This window comes from Acinonyx jubatus, chromosome D4 (genome assembly GCF_027475565.1).
Source record: "Acinonyx jubatus isolate Ajub_Pintada_27869175 chromosome D4, VMU_Ajub_asm_v1.0, whole genome shotgun sequence".
NCBI classification, from domain to species: Eukaryota; Metazoa; Chordata; class Mammalia; order Carnivora; family Felidae; genus Acinonyx; species Acinonyx jubatus.
Genome location: NC_069391.1, coordinates 91,090,161 through 91,103,597, shown reverse-complemented (window position 1 = coordinate 91,103,597; position 13,437 = coordinate 91,090,161). Strand labels below are relative to the sequence as shown.

Here is a 13,437-nt window from a genome sequence, read left to right as displayed (position 1 = left end):
CCGAGTTAGGGACCAGGTGCACCTGCAGCCCCACGGCCTCCGGTGGGGCCACGGCCGCCCTCGGCCGGGACCGCCCGTCCCTCTGCTCGTCCCCGCCTTTCCACAAGTGCTGTGCCCCTTGGACGCCCGAGCCCGAAGGTTCCATGAAGGAACAGATCAGGCGGAGAATGCAGACCTGGGGAACACTCCAAGGGCCCCCTCCCTCCCCGCCTCCTCTCCCAGAGTTTCCCCGAACGCACTGCCTGTGCCAGGTTAGGTTCCTTAGGGTAGCTGCTGATACACGGGGCTGCTCAGTACGTGTGATGCACGGACGTCTCCTTACAGGCTTGTGCTCTGCCTCTGATCCTGCTGGACAGATGCAGTCACACAGGTGGGCTGGGAAGGATTTGCCCTCCCCTCCCTCCTTTTCAAAACAGCGAAGAATTTCAACTGATTTTTTTAAAAAGACTCAACTTCTTGACCAGATTTTGTAATATTCTTGGGAGAAGCTTCAACCTCCACAACCTCCTTGTGGCCAATGGCCACCTTCGTGCTATTTCTCAGCCACAGCAGAACGATGAAACCTGGCACCGCACACCTCCAAGTCCACGGGCTGCAGACTCCAAGATCACACAAGCATGATATCCCCCACTCTGCTAATGTCCTTGCTTGTGTGGAAGGCCATCCCTCTTCTGAGGCCTGTGATCCGTGTCCAGAGATGGGTTTGTCTCAGAAGTTAATGCAGGAACGGCCAGAGATCAGGGTCTAAAGGAATGCTCTTACTCCCTCCTAGGACCAGTCTTCCCAAGTTACATTTGGGCTAATTTGATGCCATCTGCTTCTGGACTCTAGATTTCGAAGTGTTCGAAAATGATTGCAGAATGGGGACCAGAGAAGTTTTCTGCAGTGTCATCTTTTATCAGTGGCCCTGACAAGGGTCACTCAAGTCCTACCTCTGAGCCATGAGTGAGAATCTTAGCAATAATTGGTTGACTGACTGGACAAAGGGAGCAAACAAGAAGGAGCCTGCTTTCACGAGTGCCTGAGTACATTTTGCCTCAAAACTGTCTAAAACAAAGCTGTTGCTTGAAACCCATTTCAGCCTTCCCCGGATAAAAGCTCAGGCCTTGAGCAATGTCTCCAAGTTGTTCCTTTTTCAATGCCCAGCAGGGATGTTTGCAATAAAGTTCACTATGATTTGCTTGAGTGGCTCTCAGCTCATCTCCCCAGCTCCCGTGCAGGAAGCGTGCTCAGAGCAGCTGCCAGAGAGAACACAAAGATGGGTGCCTGTGGAGAGTCCCTTCCACACTGCAGAGTGGGAGAGGCCTGGGGAATGTCCTGAAGGGCTGCACCGTGGAGCTCACCTGCTTTGGGTGGCTGGCCCTACACTCCAGAAGTGCTAATATAAATAATCCCTGGGCCCTGTCAGGGTGGGAGTTGGGAGAAAACTTAGAAACCGTGTGGAGATTGCAGAGGAATTGGGAAATGACTCTCTTACATGACTATAGTACGGAGCAGGGGGAGGGGAGGAACTCCAGGTCCCGAACTCAAAGTCCAGTGCCTTTCCGCATCAGGGTGTCCACTGTTCAGTTTCCACACAGTGGTGGCCTTTGGAGTCAACTTTTCCTCAAGGGGGCAAGGAATTGTTTCGGTGCCTTAACCAGGAGTCTTTTTCAGTGTATGGTCAGTGTGGAGCCATCCTTCTAAACCTCCCTTTCCTTCCCCAACACCCTGCCATCCTAGAGCTGTACTGCTATGATAGCAGGGGTGAAGCAGGTCTCCCAAGAGATGGGTGGCAACCACTGAGGTTCTTAACCCTCGTCACCCTTGGCCAATTTCCTAACAGTCCTCTCTTCTGACGACACAAAACCCCAATGCTCTTTCATATCATTTTGAACCTTCCCAGTAAACTGATGTTGATGTGCAATATGAAAAGAAGAATCAAGCAAGACTTTAAAGAGGTGCTCCCATGATTCTCGTGCAGATGGGGCCACATGCCCTGATGAGCATGGATTCCAAAGAACAAGGGTCTCTCATGCAGACAGGAAATACACAAGCCCGTGAGCAGGGCTTCCAGGCTAGCATTGGCCAATTAGAACTTAGAGGAAGCTGGTTGTGTGAATGGGGGTTGGACGTCAGTGGATAGATGGCAGGTGCACATCCATTTCATGGGGATTGATTTTAACCCCTAGGAAAACCAGGACTGTAGGATGTTAGGGAGGGGAAGGTTTCCTATCCCTTACTTCTGTCCTTAGTCCCCTTAATTCCAGATACTCAATTCTGTATATTTGGCGCCTCCAAATTCCATATCACCCAAAGAGCCTATAGACACCGTGTGTGTGTGTGTGTGTGTGTGTGTGTGTGTGTGTTCGTGTGCACGTGCGTGCGCAGGCAAATGATTTTGTGGGTGAGCCAAGATAGCACTCTTTTTTTTTTTCAAAGTAGCACCCTTGAGTCTCCTAATCCAAGTTCTCTTTCTCACAGGGTGACTAATATTGGCTGAATATATTACACTGTTTGGGTGGAGATGCCATATAAAGTACAGAACCCCAGCTAAATGCAAAATTGAAATCAACTGGGAACAAATTTCCATTAAAAGTTATATCCAAAATATTGCATGGGACACAATTATTCTAGAAGCTGATCCCTATTATCTGAAATTCTAACTCAGTTGAGCATCCGTTATTTCATATGCTAAATCCAGCCACCCTATTCTACAGGGTCCTTGAAATGTAAAGGACTGTAGAACTCCATGTTCCCAGAATCCAGTCTCCAGAAATAAGGACAGGAGCCACAGTATCAGCATAAAGTCAATCACTGGGCACACTCACACCTATTTTGGAATATGTGTCAACTTTTAGCCACAGAAAAAAATACAAGCATTTTTTGAAAATGAAAATAGCTCACATGTACTTTTAGTTGCATAATCTGTCTCTCTGAAGATTTGAACGTCACAGATAACACTGGTTTCCTGCGAGAAAGGGGCTTGGTGCCCAGGAGTAAGAGGTGGGAGGAAGAGTCATCACTGCATATTCCTTTATGTCCTTCGACATTGAACCACACAAAGCTATTGATTCTTTGAGATATTCCACTAAAAGAAGGAAAAATGTTAGCAGTCAATGTTGAATGACAGCACAGGATGCTGGGAAACAAAAAGTAGTGATTTCTGGTCCTGCATGTGTAGGCTGCACGACCACTGTCTGATAGGCTGGGGCTTTCCAGCAGAGGAGAGCATTAGTAAGCCTCGTCCTGCTTGAGTCTGAGCAGCTTCCAGCAGCGGAGGGCGGCAAGGACAAGGACCCGTGTGCAAGCAAGCACGCAGGATCTGCTGAGATCTGCTAATTTGGAACCTCAGTTCCATGTGGTCTTCAGGACCCATGTGTTCATCAGAATACATGTTCTGAATCTTGTTCAGAAAGTCCGGCCTCGGTTGAAGTGAGTCAAGAGCCAGGTGGGAAGCAGAGCGGGTTGAGGGACACAAACTCGGCCAATGGATGAAAACGGAAGCAAAGGACCACCGAGTAACACCTCGGTGCTCGGAATCTGAACAACTTGTATAAATTGCCTCCAAAGGCACACAGCAATTGTGTTTCCCCTGTGTCATTTGAGAGGGACTTGTGGCCCTTGCCTACCTGCCAGAGCCCTCAGGGAATGTCTCCCCACCCCCACCCAGGGCCCTGGCCCTCGGCCCCTCCCCCGCTGCAGAATGTCAGGAGCCCTACATTCTGTCCCTGTTTACATTCAAACTTTTCCCTCCTTAATTGGATCTTGAGCATCTGCTGGAGCAGGTCGCTGTCTGGGACGTGGACTCGACGTTTCTGATTGTGGTGGCTGTAGGACACAGTGGTCCCTGCCAAGCCTGCGGGGATGGCCTCAGAAGGAGGTAAGCCTGTGGGTTGGGCAGGTGTGTCCGCGTGCCTGCCATCCCTCAAATCCGTGGGATTCAAATGCGACACTTGGACAGGGGCACATGGGGGTGGGGGTGGGGGTTGAGTAGAGAAAGAGGGTGGGGGCCAAGGACAACTCATCTGGGAGGCTGGGAGCCCGTGGAAACCTGCAAGGACGCTGGGGAGGAGGGCGGGTCGAGACCTCGTAGGGGAAATGCCCTGGGCGTGGAGAACGGATGGAGGCAGGCACACTGCGTGTCTCTGGAGTCACACACCACTTTGACAGTTTGTAGAGAGGTGGCACCGTGTCGTGGTGGTGGCACAGGCAGGCTCCCAGGGAAAGGACAGCCGGGTGTGGTATTCCTCAGACACCTGGACCTCCCCCACCATACCCTCCAAGGGACTTGACTGCAGATTCTGGGTCTCCATAGTGCCTGATAGGGATGTGGGGGGAGATGGTCTGAGCCAGGACGTGGTTCAGTGGGGCGGTCTTATGGCCAATGTCCTCCCCGGGAGCGGGGCTGGAAGTTCCTCTAACACCCCCGGCCCAGGACTTCCACTCCTTCCAGCCCAGAGCTGACTTCTCCCCAGCCCAGGTGACCCTTTTCGTAGATTCAGCAGGGACAGGGCATCAGGTGGCCTCAACCAAGGTAAGCCTTGGGTTCCTCAGCTGTTCTGGGTCCCTCTTCCTCTTGAGGACGCGCGGTCCCTCCACCTGCTTCATCTTGTCCAGTGTTTCCTGGCCAACCCTCAACCCTGGGAGCCACCTTTGAGATGAAGGGTCTGCTTGTATTCCACGTCCCTGTGCCGTGGATGGGAAACAGAGTGTAGTGTGGTTGGGTGTCCCAAGCAGCATCTGTGAAAGCTGAGTCCTCCTTACAGGGGGTAGGAGGGGAGCCTGGACGGGAGGACCATCTTCTATGGTTGTATGACATGTCGTGGGACACCTGTTGATCAGTTAGATGTGCAGGTGTGTCCCTTGTCCTCCCAACGAGGACCTGCATGGGTTCTTGGTGAACAGGCACGGGATCCAGCCCCTTTTCCTTCTGGCACTGGGCTCATGCTGGGCTCCTCGTGTGTCCTCACCTTCACTGTTGGAGCTGGAAGGGGAAGACCACAGAAGCCTGCATTCCCACAACCAGTCCCACGTGACCCAGCTCCAGAGTCCCCCCACCCCAACAGCCCCGCTGCCCCCTCTGCATTGCCCTTTGCTAATCTTCTGTAGCCACCGTGGGCTGCGAGTGACAGGAACCAGGGAACATGACGCCTGCCTCACACTCTCCCAGGATCCGAGCTGCTGAGCGGTGGCAGCACCTGGCCCGTGCTGCGTGTGGGCTGTGGGGGTTCCTAAGACGGGGTTACGTGGGGGCTCGGAGGCCGCGCTTAGAAGGAGAAAGATATTACAAGCGTTTGTTTTCTTATGTTAGGACAGGAAGAAAGGGAGGGAGTTTTACTGAGCGTCAGGCATTGGGGGTCTGAGCAGGAGAGGGGCCCAAATGGTTTAGACGCTGCCCGTTCACAAAGGCCCTTCAGGTGACTCGGACGTACCTGGGAGCAGAACCCAAGCCGCCTGGGAGCCGGCCGAGGGCATTTCCCACAGGGCAGATGTCCACCCAGCCCCTCGTCCAGGAGGACAGCCCGTGAGGATGGAGGGTGGTGTCTGGGGTCCTGGGGAGGTTCCCAGAGTCAGTGCTGGCCAAGGCTGCCTCTTCCAGGCAGGCAGGCTGTCTTGTTGAGAAGGGCGGGGACAGGAATTGTCGTCCGGAGGCCAGAGCACGGAAATCACTCCAGGACACTTGCAAACCGCACCTTTTCCTGTAAGTGTCCCTCGGGTGTCGCGATTCCCCACTCCGCTCCCTAGTGAGCAAAGGGGCCCAGGATCCTGCGTCCTGGCTGCGATTCTCAGACTCGATCCGGCCCTTCCCTTCTGTCCACAGCATCTCCAGTGCTGGGACCGCATGTGGCCATGGACCCGGAGGCCTCCGTGTCTTCTTTGACGGCACAGCCGTTTCCCCCACCTGCTGCTGGCGCCTCGCACTGGTCACCCCGGGGGCAGCACTCGCCGCCCCACGTGACCCCGCCATTCACGCCTGGCAGCCCCGTGGTGCTGCCCACTTTCTGCAGGACACCGCTGGTGGCAGGAGATGCCGTCCATGGCCCGGGTGGGACCCGGGCCTGTAACGTCATCGTCCAGGTCAGGTCAGAGTGGGGGCCCGCAGATGCCCCCCAGACTCAGACCGTCGTCCTCACCCAGGCCCCCGCTCACTGGAGTCCTCCCGGGGCCCTCTGTGGGGGTGCTGCATGCCCCACACCCCTGTTCCTGGCAACGTCGGCAGCGGGGAGCCCCGTGTCCGCCCCAGCCGTCGGGGGCACCTGGGCCGGCAAGGGAGGCTCCACCCCAGACCTTCGACCTCAGGCTCCCCCCCCGGCTGTCCGGCGGGCCCCCATGGTGCCCCCGGGGACCGCAGGGCCGCAGCCCCCCGCAGCTGCCAGGGAGGGCAGCCTGGCCAGCGGCCCCGCCAAGGCCTCGCCCGCGGACTCCTGTAGCCCCAAGAGTGTGTACGAGAACTTCCGGCGCTGGCAGTGCTTCAAGGTCCTGGCCCGCAGGCACCTCCCGCAGAGCCCCGACGCCGAAGCCCTCTCCTGCTTTCTCATGTGAGCGCCTTCTGCCCCCCGCCGCCCTCAGCCAGGACCCTGGGGTGTGCCCAGGGCGGGGGGCCTCAGGGTGAGGAGAGGAGGGTGTGAGCCAGTGCCGCTCGGGGAAGGCAGTGCGGCGCGGGTCCTCTGGGGTCCCCCGCTGGACACGGGGTGACGGCACTTCCCGCAGGGGACCGGGGGACCGGATCACTGCCTGGCACGGCACGCTCAGTATCGTCATTATGGAACGCAGGGTCCGGGGGCAAAGAGCTCCCTGATCCAGGTGCGGGTGGGTGGTCAGCCTGGAGCCCAGGGCCCGGGCTGCCCAGTGTGAGGCAGTGACAGTGGTCGCCTGGAGGGGGCTGGTTTGCACGGCCAGACGCCGCCTGTCACCTGCCAGCACTGAGTCACGCTGGGCGGGGGACACGTGCTGCACAGGGCCGGGGTGGGGCGGGGGGGGGGGGGGGCCACCAGACCGCAGCCGCCGCCTGACCCCGAGGGCTTGCAGCCCGGTGCTTCGGTCCCTGGCCCGCCTGAAGCCCACCATGACGCTGGAGGAGGGAGTGTGGCGGGCCGTGCAGGAGTGGCAGTGCAGAAGCAACTTTGACCGGGTCATCTACTACGAGATGGCAGGAAAGTGAGTCAGGGTCCCAGCCCCAGGCCTGTGGGACCCGTGAGGCCGGGCTGAGCACAGGGTCCTCCTCACCTACCTGCCCAGGCTTCAACCCCAACCTGATCGACACCCACCCCTGCCCCCATGTGAAGGTCTCAGGATGGGGGCTGAACCTGCGACCCCGGGGAGGTGGGACCCCCTCTGTGGCCGGGCCGGGCCGGATCGGCCAGCCTGCTGCCTCCTGGGGGGCCAAACCATGGCTGCCGCTGCCGGGCACTGCCTCTTCCGGTCCCCCACGGCCTCCGCCTTTGCTGGGCTCCATGGCCGGGCCCCTCCTCAGTGTGGCCTGGGTCTCCTCACCCCCAGGTTCATGGAGTTTGAGGCAGAGGAGGAGAAACAGATTCAGAAGCTGCAGTGGGTGAAGGTGGCCCAGGGCGCATCTGCTCCAGCCCCACCCAAGCCTGGAACACAGGGGTCCCCAGCCCTGGAGGGGGGCCGGCAGCCAGGTACAGCACCCACATTCCCAAGGGAGCTGGCGGCCGAAGGCAGTGGGGCCTAGGGAAGGCCGCTGTCCCCACGTCCTGTCTCCTCCTTCACGTGGGCCTTGGTCTTTCAACCAAACCAGCCGCAGAGAGCCTGGGGTCGTAGCTGCCCTTTGTCACCGTGAGATATTGACCTGGCAAGTCCCACCTCCCTGTCAAGGGACCCAACAAAACTCTGCCTGGAAAGCGGGCTGTGGGGGGAGACCCTTGGAGAAACGGTGGGTCCTCTGTTGCTCACAGGAGACGCTATTAGATGCTCCTCCCCTCAGCTCCCCCGTCCCAGGGTGCCTGTGGCTTCAGGTGGCCCTGACCCAGCCCCCACCGACATCAGTGTCCCCCAAACCCTGCCCTCTCCACAAGCAAGCTGGAGCCCCTCTCACCTCCTCCCTCCTTCCCGCTCTGCCTCAGCCTGCATTCCCAGGAAGGCCGGCTCCAGGGCCCAGCCACCCTGCCCGCAGCCACACAGACCCCCGCAGCCCAAGGCACCCAAGGAGATCCCCTCTGAGGCTGTGAGAGAGTACGTGGACATCATGGAGGGGCTGCTGGGGCCTGCCTGCTCAGCCCCGGGGGCGCTAGCGGGTGAATGGGGACAGGACGGAGAGGAGCCACGGCAGGACGAGGACGCCATCTACCTGGACCCGGGTCTTCTCAGCTACATTGACAAGCTGTGTTCCCAGGAAGACTTCATCACCAAGGTGGGCTGGCCCACAGCCTGGCGTCTGGAAGATTCCAGGCATTGCCACTCCGACACCCGGAGTGGGACTGTGCCTAGGCCTTTGGGATCAAGCTCTGTTCCTCGTTCCTGAGCTGTGTGTGTGCAGGCATGTGTGTGTGCACGTGTGTGTACTTGGGTGCATGTGCTTACGAGCATGTGTGTACTTGTGTGTGTACGTACAAGCAAGGGTTTGTACGTGTGTGTATTTGAGTGAATGTGCTTACGTGCATGTGCGTGTGGGTACTTGTGTGCATGCATGTGTGTATACTTGTGTGCATATGCGTCCATTTATGTGTGTGCATGGGCGTGTACTTGAGTGCATGTATATACATGCAGGTGTTTGTGTGTGTACTTGTGTGAACGTGCTTACGTGCGTGTGTGTGTGCCTGCGTGTAGGGTGTATGTGTGTGTGCTCTTGTGTGCGTGTGCATACATGTATGCGTGTGCATGTGCGTGTACTTCTGTGAATGTGCTTACGTGCACGTGTGTGTGCCTTCGTGTAGCGTGCGTGTGTGTACTTGTGTGCATGTACGTACATGCAAGGGTTTGTTTGCATGTGTACTTGAGTGAATGTGCTTAGGTGGATGTGTGTGTGCCTGTGTGTGTTTGCATGTGTGTACTTGGGTGCATGAACATACATGCAAGGGTTTGTATGTCTGTGTACTTGTGTGAATGTGCTTACGTGCATGTAAGTGTGCCTGCGTGTAGGGTGCACCTGTGTGTACTTGTGTGTGTGTGTGTCCATGCATGTGTTTGTGGCTATGTGTAGTGTGCCTCTGTGGGTACTTGTGTACATGAACGTGTGTGTACTTGTGTGTGTGTGCACCTGTGCAGGTGTGGGTGAGCCTGTGTGGGTGTCTGTGTGTGGCCTGTGTGTATGTGTACGTGCGTGTCTGTGTGTGTATGCATATGTTTGTGAGGATATGTTGGTGTCTACCATTTGAATGCTTCTGTGTCTCTGTGTGGGCACATATGTGTTGGGGGTGTGTGTGCATACACATTTGTGTGGCTTTTGTATGTGCGTATGTATATATGTATGTATGTGTGTATAGGCTTTGTCTCTCTGTGTATGCATGTGTGAAACTGTGTTGTCTGCACGTGTGCCTGTGTGTGCGTGTGTGTGTGTGCGTGTGCGCCTGTCTGCGTGTGCATGCAGCCAGTGACCATGATGGTTCAAACATCCTGCCTTGTGCAGAAGGCGGGGTGGGGTTCACGTTACCACTTTCCCTGTGGGTCCTGCTTGGCTCACAGGTGCCCCCTGCCCAGGTGCCCACAGCCTGTTCCTTCTGTCCCAGGTGGAGGCAGTCATTCACCCGCGATTCCTGGCAGAACTGCTTTCTTCAGAACCACAGCTGGATCTTTTGGCCCTCGCTGAGAAATTGGAGCAGGAGGAAGGACTCTCCCTTGCAGAGGTGAGCAGGGCAAAGAGAGACGCAGGAGAGGAGCTGAGCCAGGGGAGGGAGGGGGCCCAGGTGAGCCAGGGAAGGGGGGGCACTCAGTACAAAGGCACACGTGACTCGGTCCCCCGCTCCCCTGCCTAGGAGGCATGGCACTGGGGAGGCGAGCTCCAGGAGCTCCAGGGCAGGTACTGAGCAGAGAATGCCATCTACAGGATGGGGAGCCTGGGAAGGGAGGGAGGGACTCAGGGCGATATCAGGAGAGCCAGAGGGCCTCACGGGCCACCGTCCCCTCCTCCCACCCCCACCCCCATCCCCCATGCCACCGTCCCACCTCCCCTCTCACACTCCCGTGCTGGCCAGTCACCGTCACCTCCCTCCTCCCAGCTGGTAGAGAAGAGACTGCTGGCCTTGGCGGTGGAGGACGGTGTGCCCACAACCCCGAGTCACTGTGCAGCGACACTGGGCTCCGGGCCTGAGGGTGAGGCCAGGGCCCGGCCAGGGGTCAGCCGTGAAGCCTGCCCAGCAGAGAGCGAGTGCCAGGACCTCCGGAGGCACAGCCAGGCACACGCCCACCCGTGCAGACCCAGAGCCTTTGCCGCATCTCCAGGACAACAGGAGCTGCCTGCCCTCCGGGCTGGTGGGCTCTCCTCTCCTCCCCAGGGGCCAGGGCGCACCCCTCCTCGGCCGGGCCCCAGGGATGCCCCCGTGTTCAGAGAGGCCCCCCCTGCTAGGGAGCCTGGCGGGCCAGCAGATGGGTCCAGTGAGGACGAGGAGGAGCTGCCCAGCCTGGCCTTCCTCCTGGCCTCTGGGCACAGCCTGCTGCCCTGGGGGCTGTCCCAGAGTCCTGCTCCGGCCCCGGGCCTCCCCAGCCCTGGAGGGCGCGGGCCGCGGGGAGCTCCCCAGGCCCCCGCTGCTCAGAGAATAGGCCGCAGCCCAGCCGCTCCCCCAGCTGCCAAGTCCAGAAAGCGGGCTCTGCGTGCGGGTCTGGCCGCTGCCGGGAAGACGCCCCTCCCAGGGGCCAGCCTCAGGGGCTCGGTGCGGGCCCTGGCCGTGGGGCTGCTTCGGCCCTCTCTGCCTCCAAAGAGAAGGTGTGGCTCCTTTGTCCCAGGGAGGAGGAAGAAGCAGCACTGCAGCCCGTAGGGAGCCCTGGGCCCACCCTTCAGTGCTGATCCTGGCTGGGGGGAGAGGGGGAGGGCACGACTGCGGGCGGGGTGGCAGCAGCCCCCAGGGGCGCTGCGTGTATGTGGGAATAAAGATGGTTTTGCTGGGAAATGCGTCTGGGCCGCTGCATGGAGATGCCCTGGCCGGAGGGAAGGGGTCTGGGAGGGGCCTCCAGGGGCTTGCGGTCACCATGTGCGTCCCTGAACATCCAGGGATGGGCGCCCTCTGCACCACAACCGTCTTCCAGAGTGCAGTCTGCAGTCAGCCCTGTCTTCTCCGGGAGCTGCCCTGTGCCTCCCTGCAGCGTCCAGCCATGGGGCTGAGCTGGGGCGGGGAGGGGGGGTGGGGGGGCTACATCCTCCTTGGTTCCTCCAAGGCTCTCTGTGTGGGCCTGAGGGAGGGCAGAAGGCCTGGCCTCAGGGGACAGGCTCTGGGGCTCTGGCCTCGTGGTATGAGGAGCATCTTCGAGTCCCAGTGGGACCGTTGAAATGTGAGGGATGGGGGGGGGTCCTCTTCATCCCCGTGAGGATGGACTCGGGGAAAGCATGAGGCGGGACCCGGGGGCCACCAGCCGGGGTGTGCGTGCGCTGTCCCAGGCGGCACCTCCGGGTCGGCTCACTGGGCCTCCACAGGGAGCCTGGAGGGAGCCAGGCTTCACCGTTTTCTGAGGACCGTGGGCTCCGGGAGGCCAGGGGATGAGGGCAGTCACAGGCGCCAGGGCGGCTGCCACACAGCGTTGGCTCCAGAGTCCTCCTCCTGCTCCCCTAAGAAGAAACCCCTCAAAGTAGCCATGGAGTCGTGGGGAAATCCCTCGCATCCAGGTGCACACCTGTCCCCACTGATGACGGTGTCATGTCTTCTGATGGCACTCGGGGTCCCTGTTGCCCCCCTGTCCTGGCTGCATGTTTGTTCTTCATTCCGAGCTGCGGGGTGTCCTACAGGTCACTGTGCGCTGGGCGGGAAGGGGGAGAGCAGGCTGCTTTGGGGAATCCTGGCCAGGGTGCCCCCATGCTCCCCAAACGCTGATTTTGGGGAGGTCTGCCCGCACCCATGCCTCCATCGGTCATCAGCCATCACTGGGCACGGGTGTCTTAGGGGGCTCCGGCAGAGAAAGATGGTGTCCGTGGCCAGTTGTTAGGACAGACAGTGCTGAGCCATCCCCGGAACCCCTACAAGCATTTGCTCTGGAGATTCTGGGCCGGGAATCAGAGGGCTCGGAAAGTCCCCACTTGTGGTCCCCACGACCTACTTGACGGGACCCTTCCTCCAGATGAGCTGGCACGAGTCCCCACAGCCTCGCAGGTCTCCTGGGAGGCCCTGGATGTGACTCACGCAGTCTGAGGGCCCGTCCGTCTGGGATGCCTGCGTGCCAGCCTGGGCTCTCTCTCGGTGCTCATTTTAGCAAAATATCTTGCGATTAAGCTGGGCTGTGTGAGGGTTCATTTTCCCTACTTCACCGCAGTCTCTAAAGGCCAGTCTCCACCCTCCTCCCATAGTCTGTCCTTTGGAATGTCCTTTGTCGTGGTTCATTCCGAAGATCATGCTTCAGGGCCGTGTATTGTGTGAATTCGTACAAAGTGCATGGACATTAAAAGATGTTTTCCAACCCCACACACAATCTACAGAGGTATCCGTAAGGTGTTTCTAGGTTGTAAGGCTCCTAAAAACATATAAATAGAACAATTGGTAAAGTGCTCCTGCCCTTTACAATCTGTTCATATGAAAACAGCCAAATGTAGATTTTTCTCTTGCAAATTGTGCTGAAGTGGAGCCTCAAAGCCCTCTATACAGACCAACCTATGCCACTGGGAGCACAGTGGTGTTATGCGTACCGAGAGGGTGATTCAGATCACGCACCATCCTTCCCCCCCTATTTTTACCTCGATGTTGGCTTTGCTGGATCCCTTGTGCTGTCCCAGAAAGCAATGGATATACCACTATTGTAGTCTCTGTGTACTTCTGATAAGTACGTCTTGTAGGCCTGGATTCATCTTTTCAGGGCATTCGCTATTGGTTGCTCTGCGTGTGCAAGATATTGACAACCTCTAGATAAAACTGACATTAAAAGAATTTTCTCCAATGGTATTTGGAGAACAGTCATAAAGTAACTAAACAAACATAATTGCATTATACTCTAATGTGTCCAAAGTTTAAGCTTTAAGTTATGTATAGATAAAAATGAAGATAAAGTTTTTCCCCTCAGTTCAGCAATAAGACCAGAATATCTGCTCTCATCTCTCCTTTTTCAACTTAATATTGCAGGTCCTAGTTAGTATAGTAAAGTTAGAAGTGGAAATAGAGGCATACGGTTTGGAGAAGAAGAAATATATCTGTCATTATGTGCTGATGTCATTATGTGATGACGAAAATTCCAAGGACTCTACAAGAAACTCATAATTATAATAGATTACTTTAGCGAAATCTCAGAATACAAGATCAGTGTAATATGCAACATCGATCATATTACCATAGTCTAGCAACGAACAATTGGAAATGAATATCT

The 13,437-nt window shown here is 57.5% G+C and overlaps 1 protein-coding gene across 1 annotated transcript; it reads left to right on the top strand.

Moving 5' to 3' along the window:
- Positions 1-5,153: 5,153 nt before the first annotated feature.
- NUTM2F (NUT family member 2F) lies at positions 5,154-11,037 on the top strand. Its single transcript, XM_027053195.2, has 6 exons — positions 5,154-6,521; positions 7,012-7,140; positions 7,483-7,622; positions 8,067-8,353; positions 9,669-9,785; positions 10,158-11,037. Exons 1-6 carry the CDS (start codon positions 5,833-5,835, stop codon positions 10,911-10,913), a joined length of 2,118 nt encoding a protein of 705 aa, XP_026908996.2. The 5' UTR covers positions 5,154-5,832; the 3' UTR covers positions 10,914-11,037.
- The last annotated feature ends 2,400 nt before the right edge of the window (positions 11,038-13,437 follow it).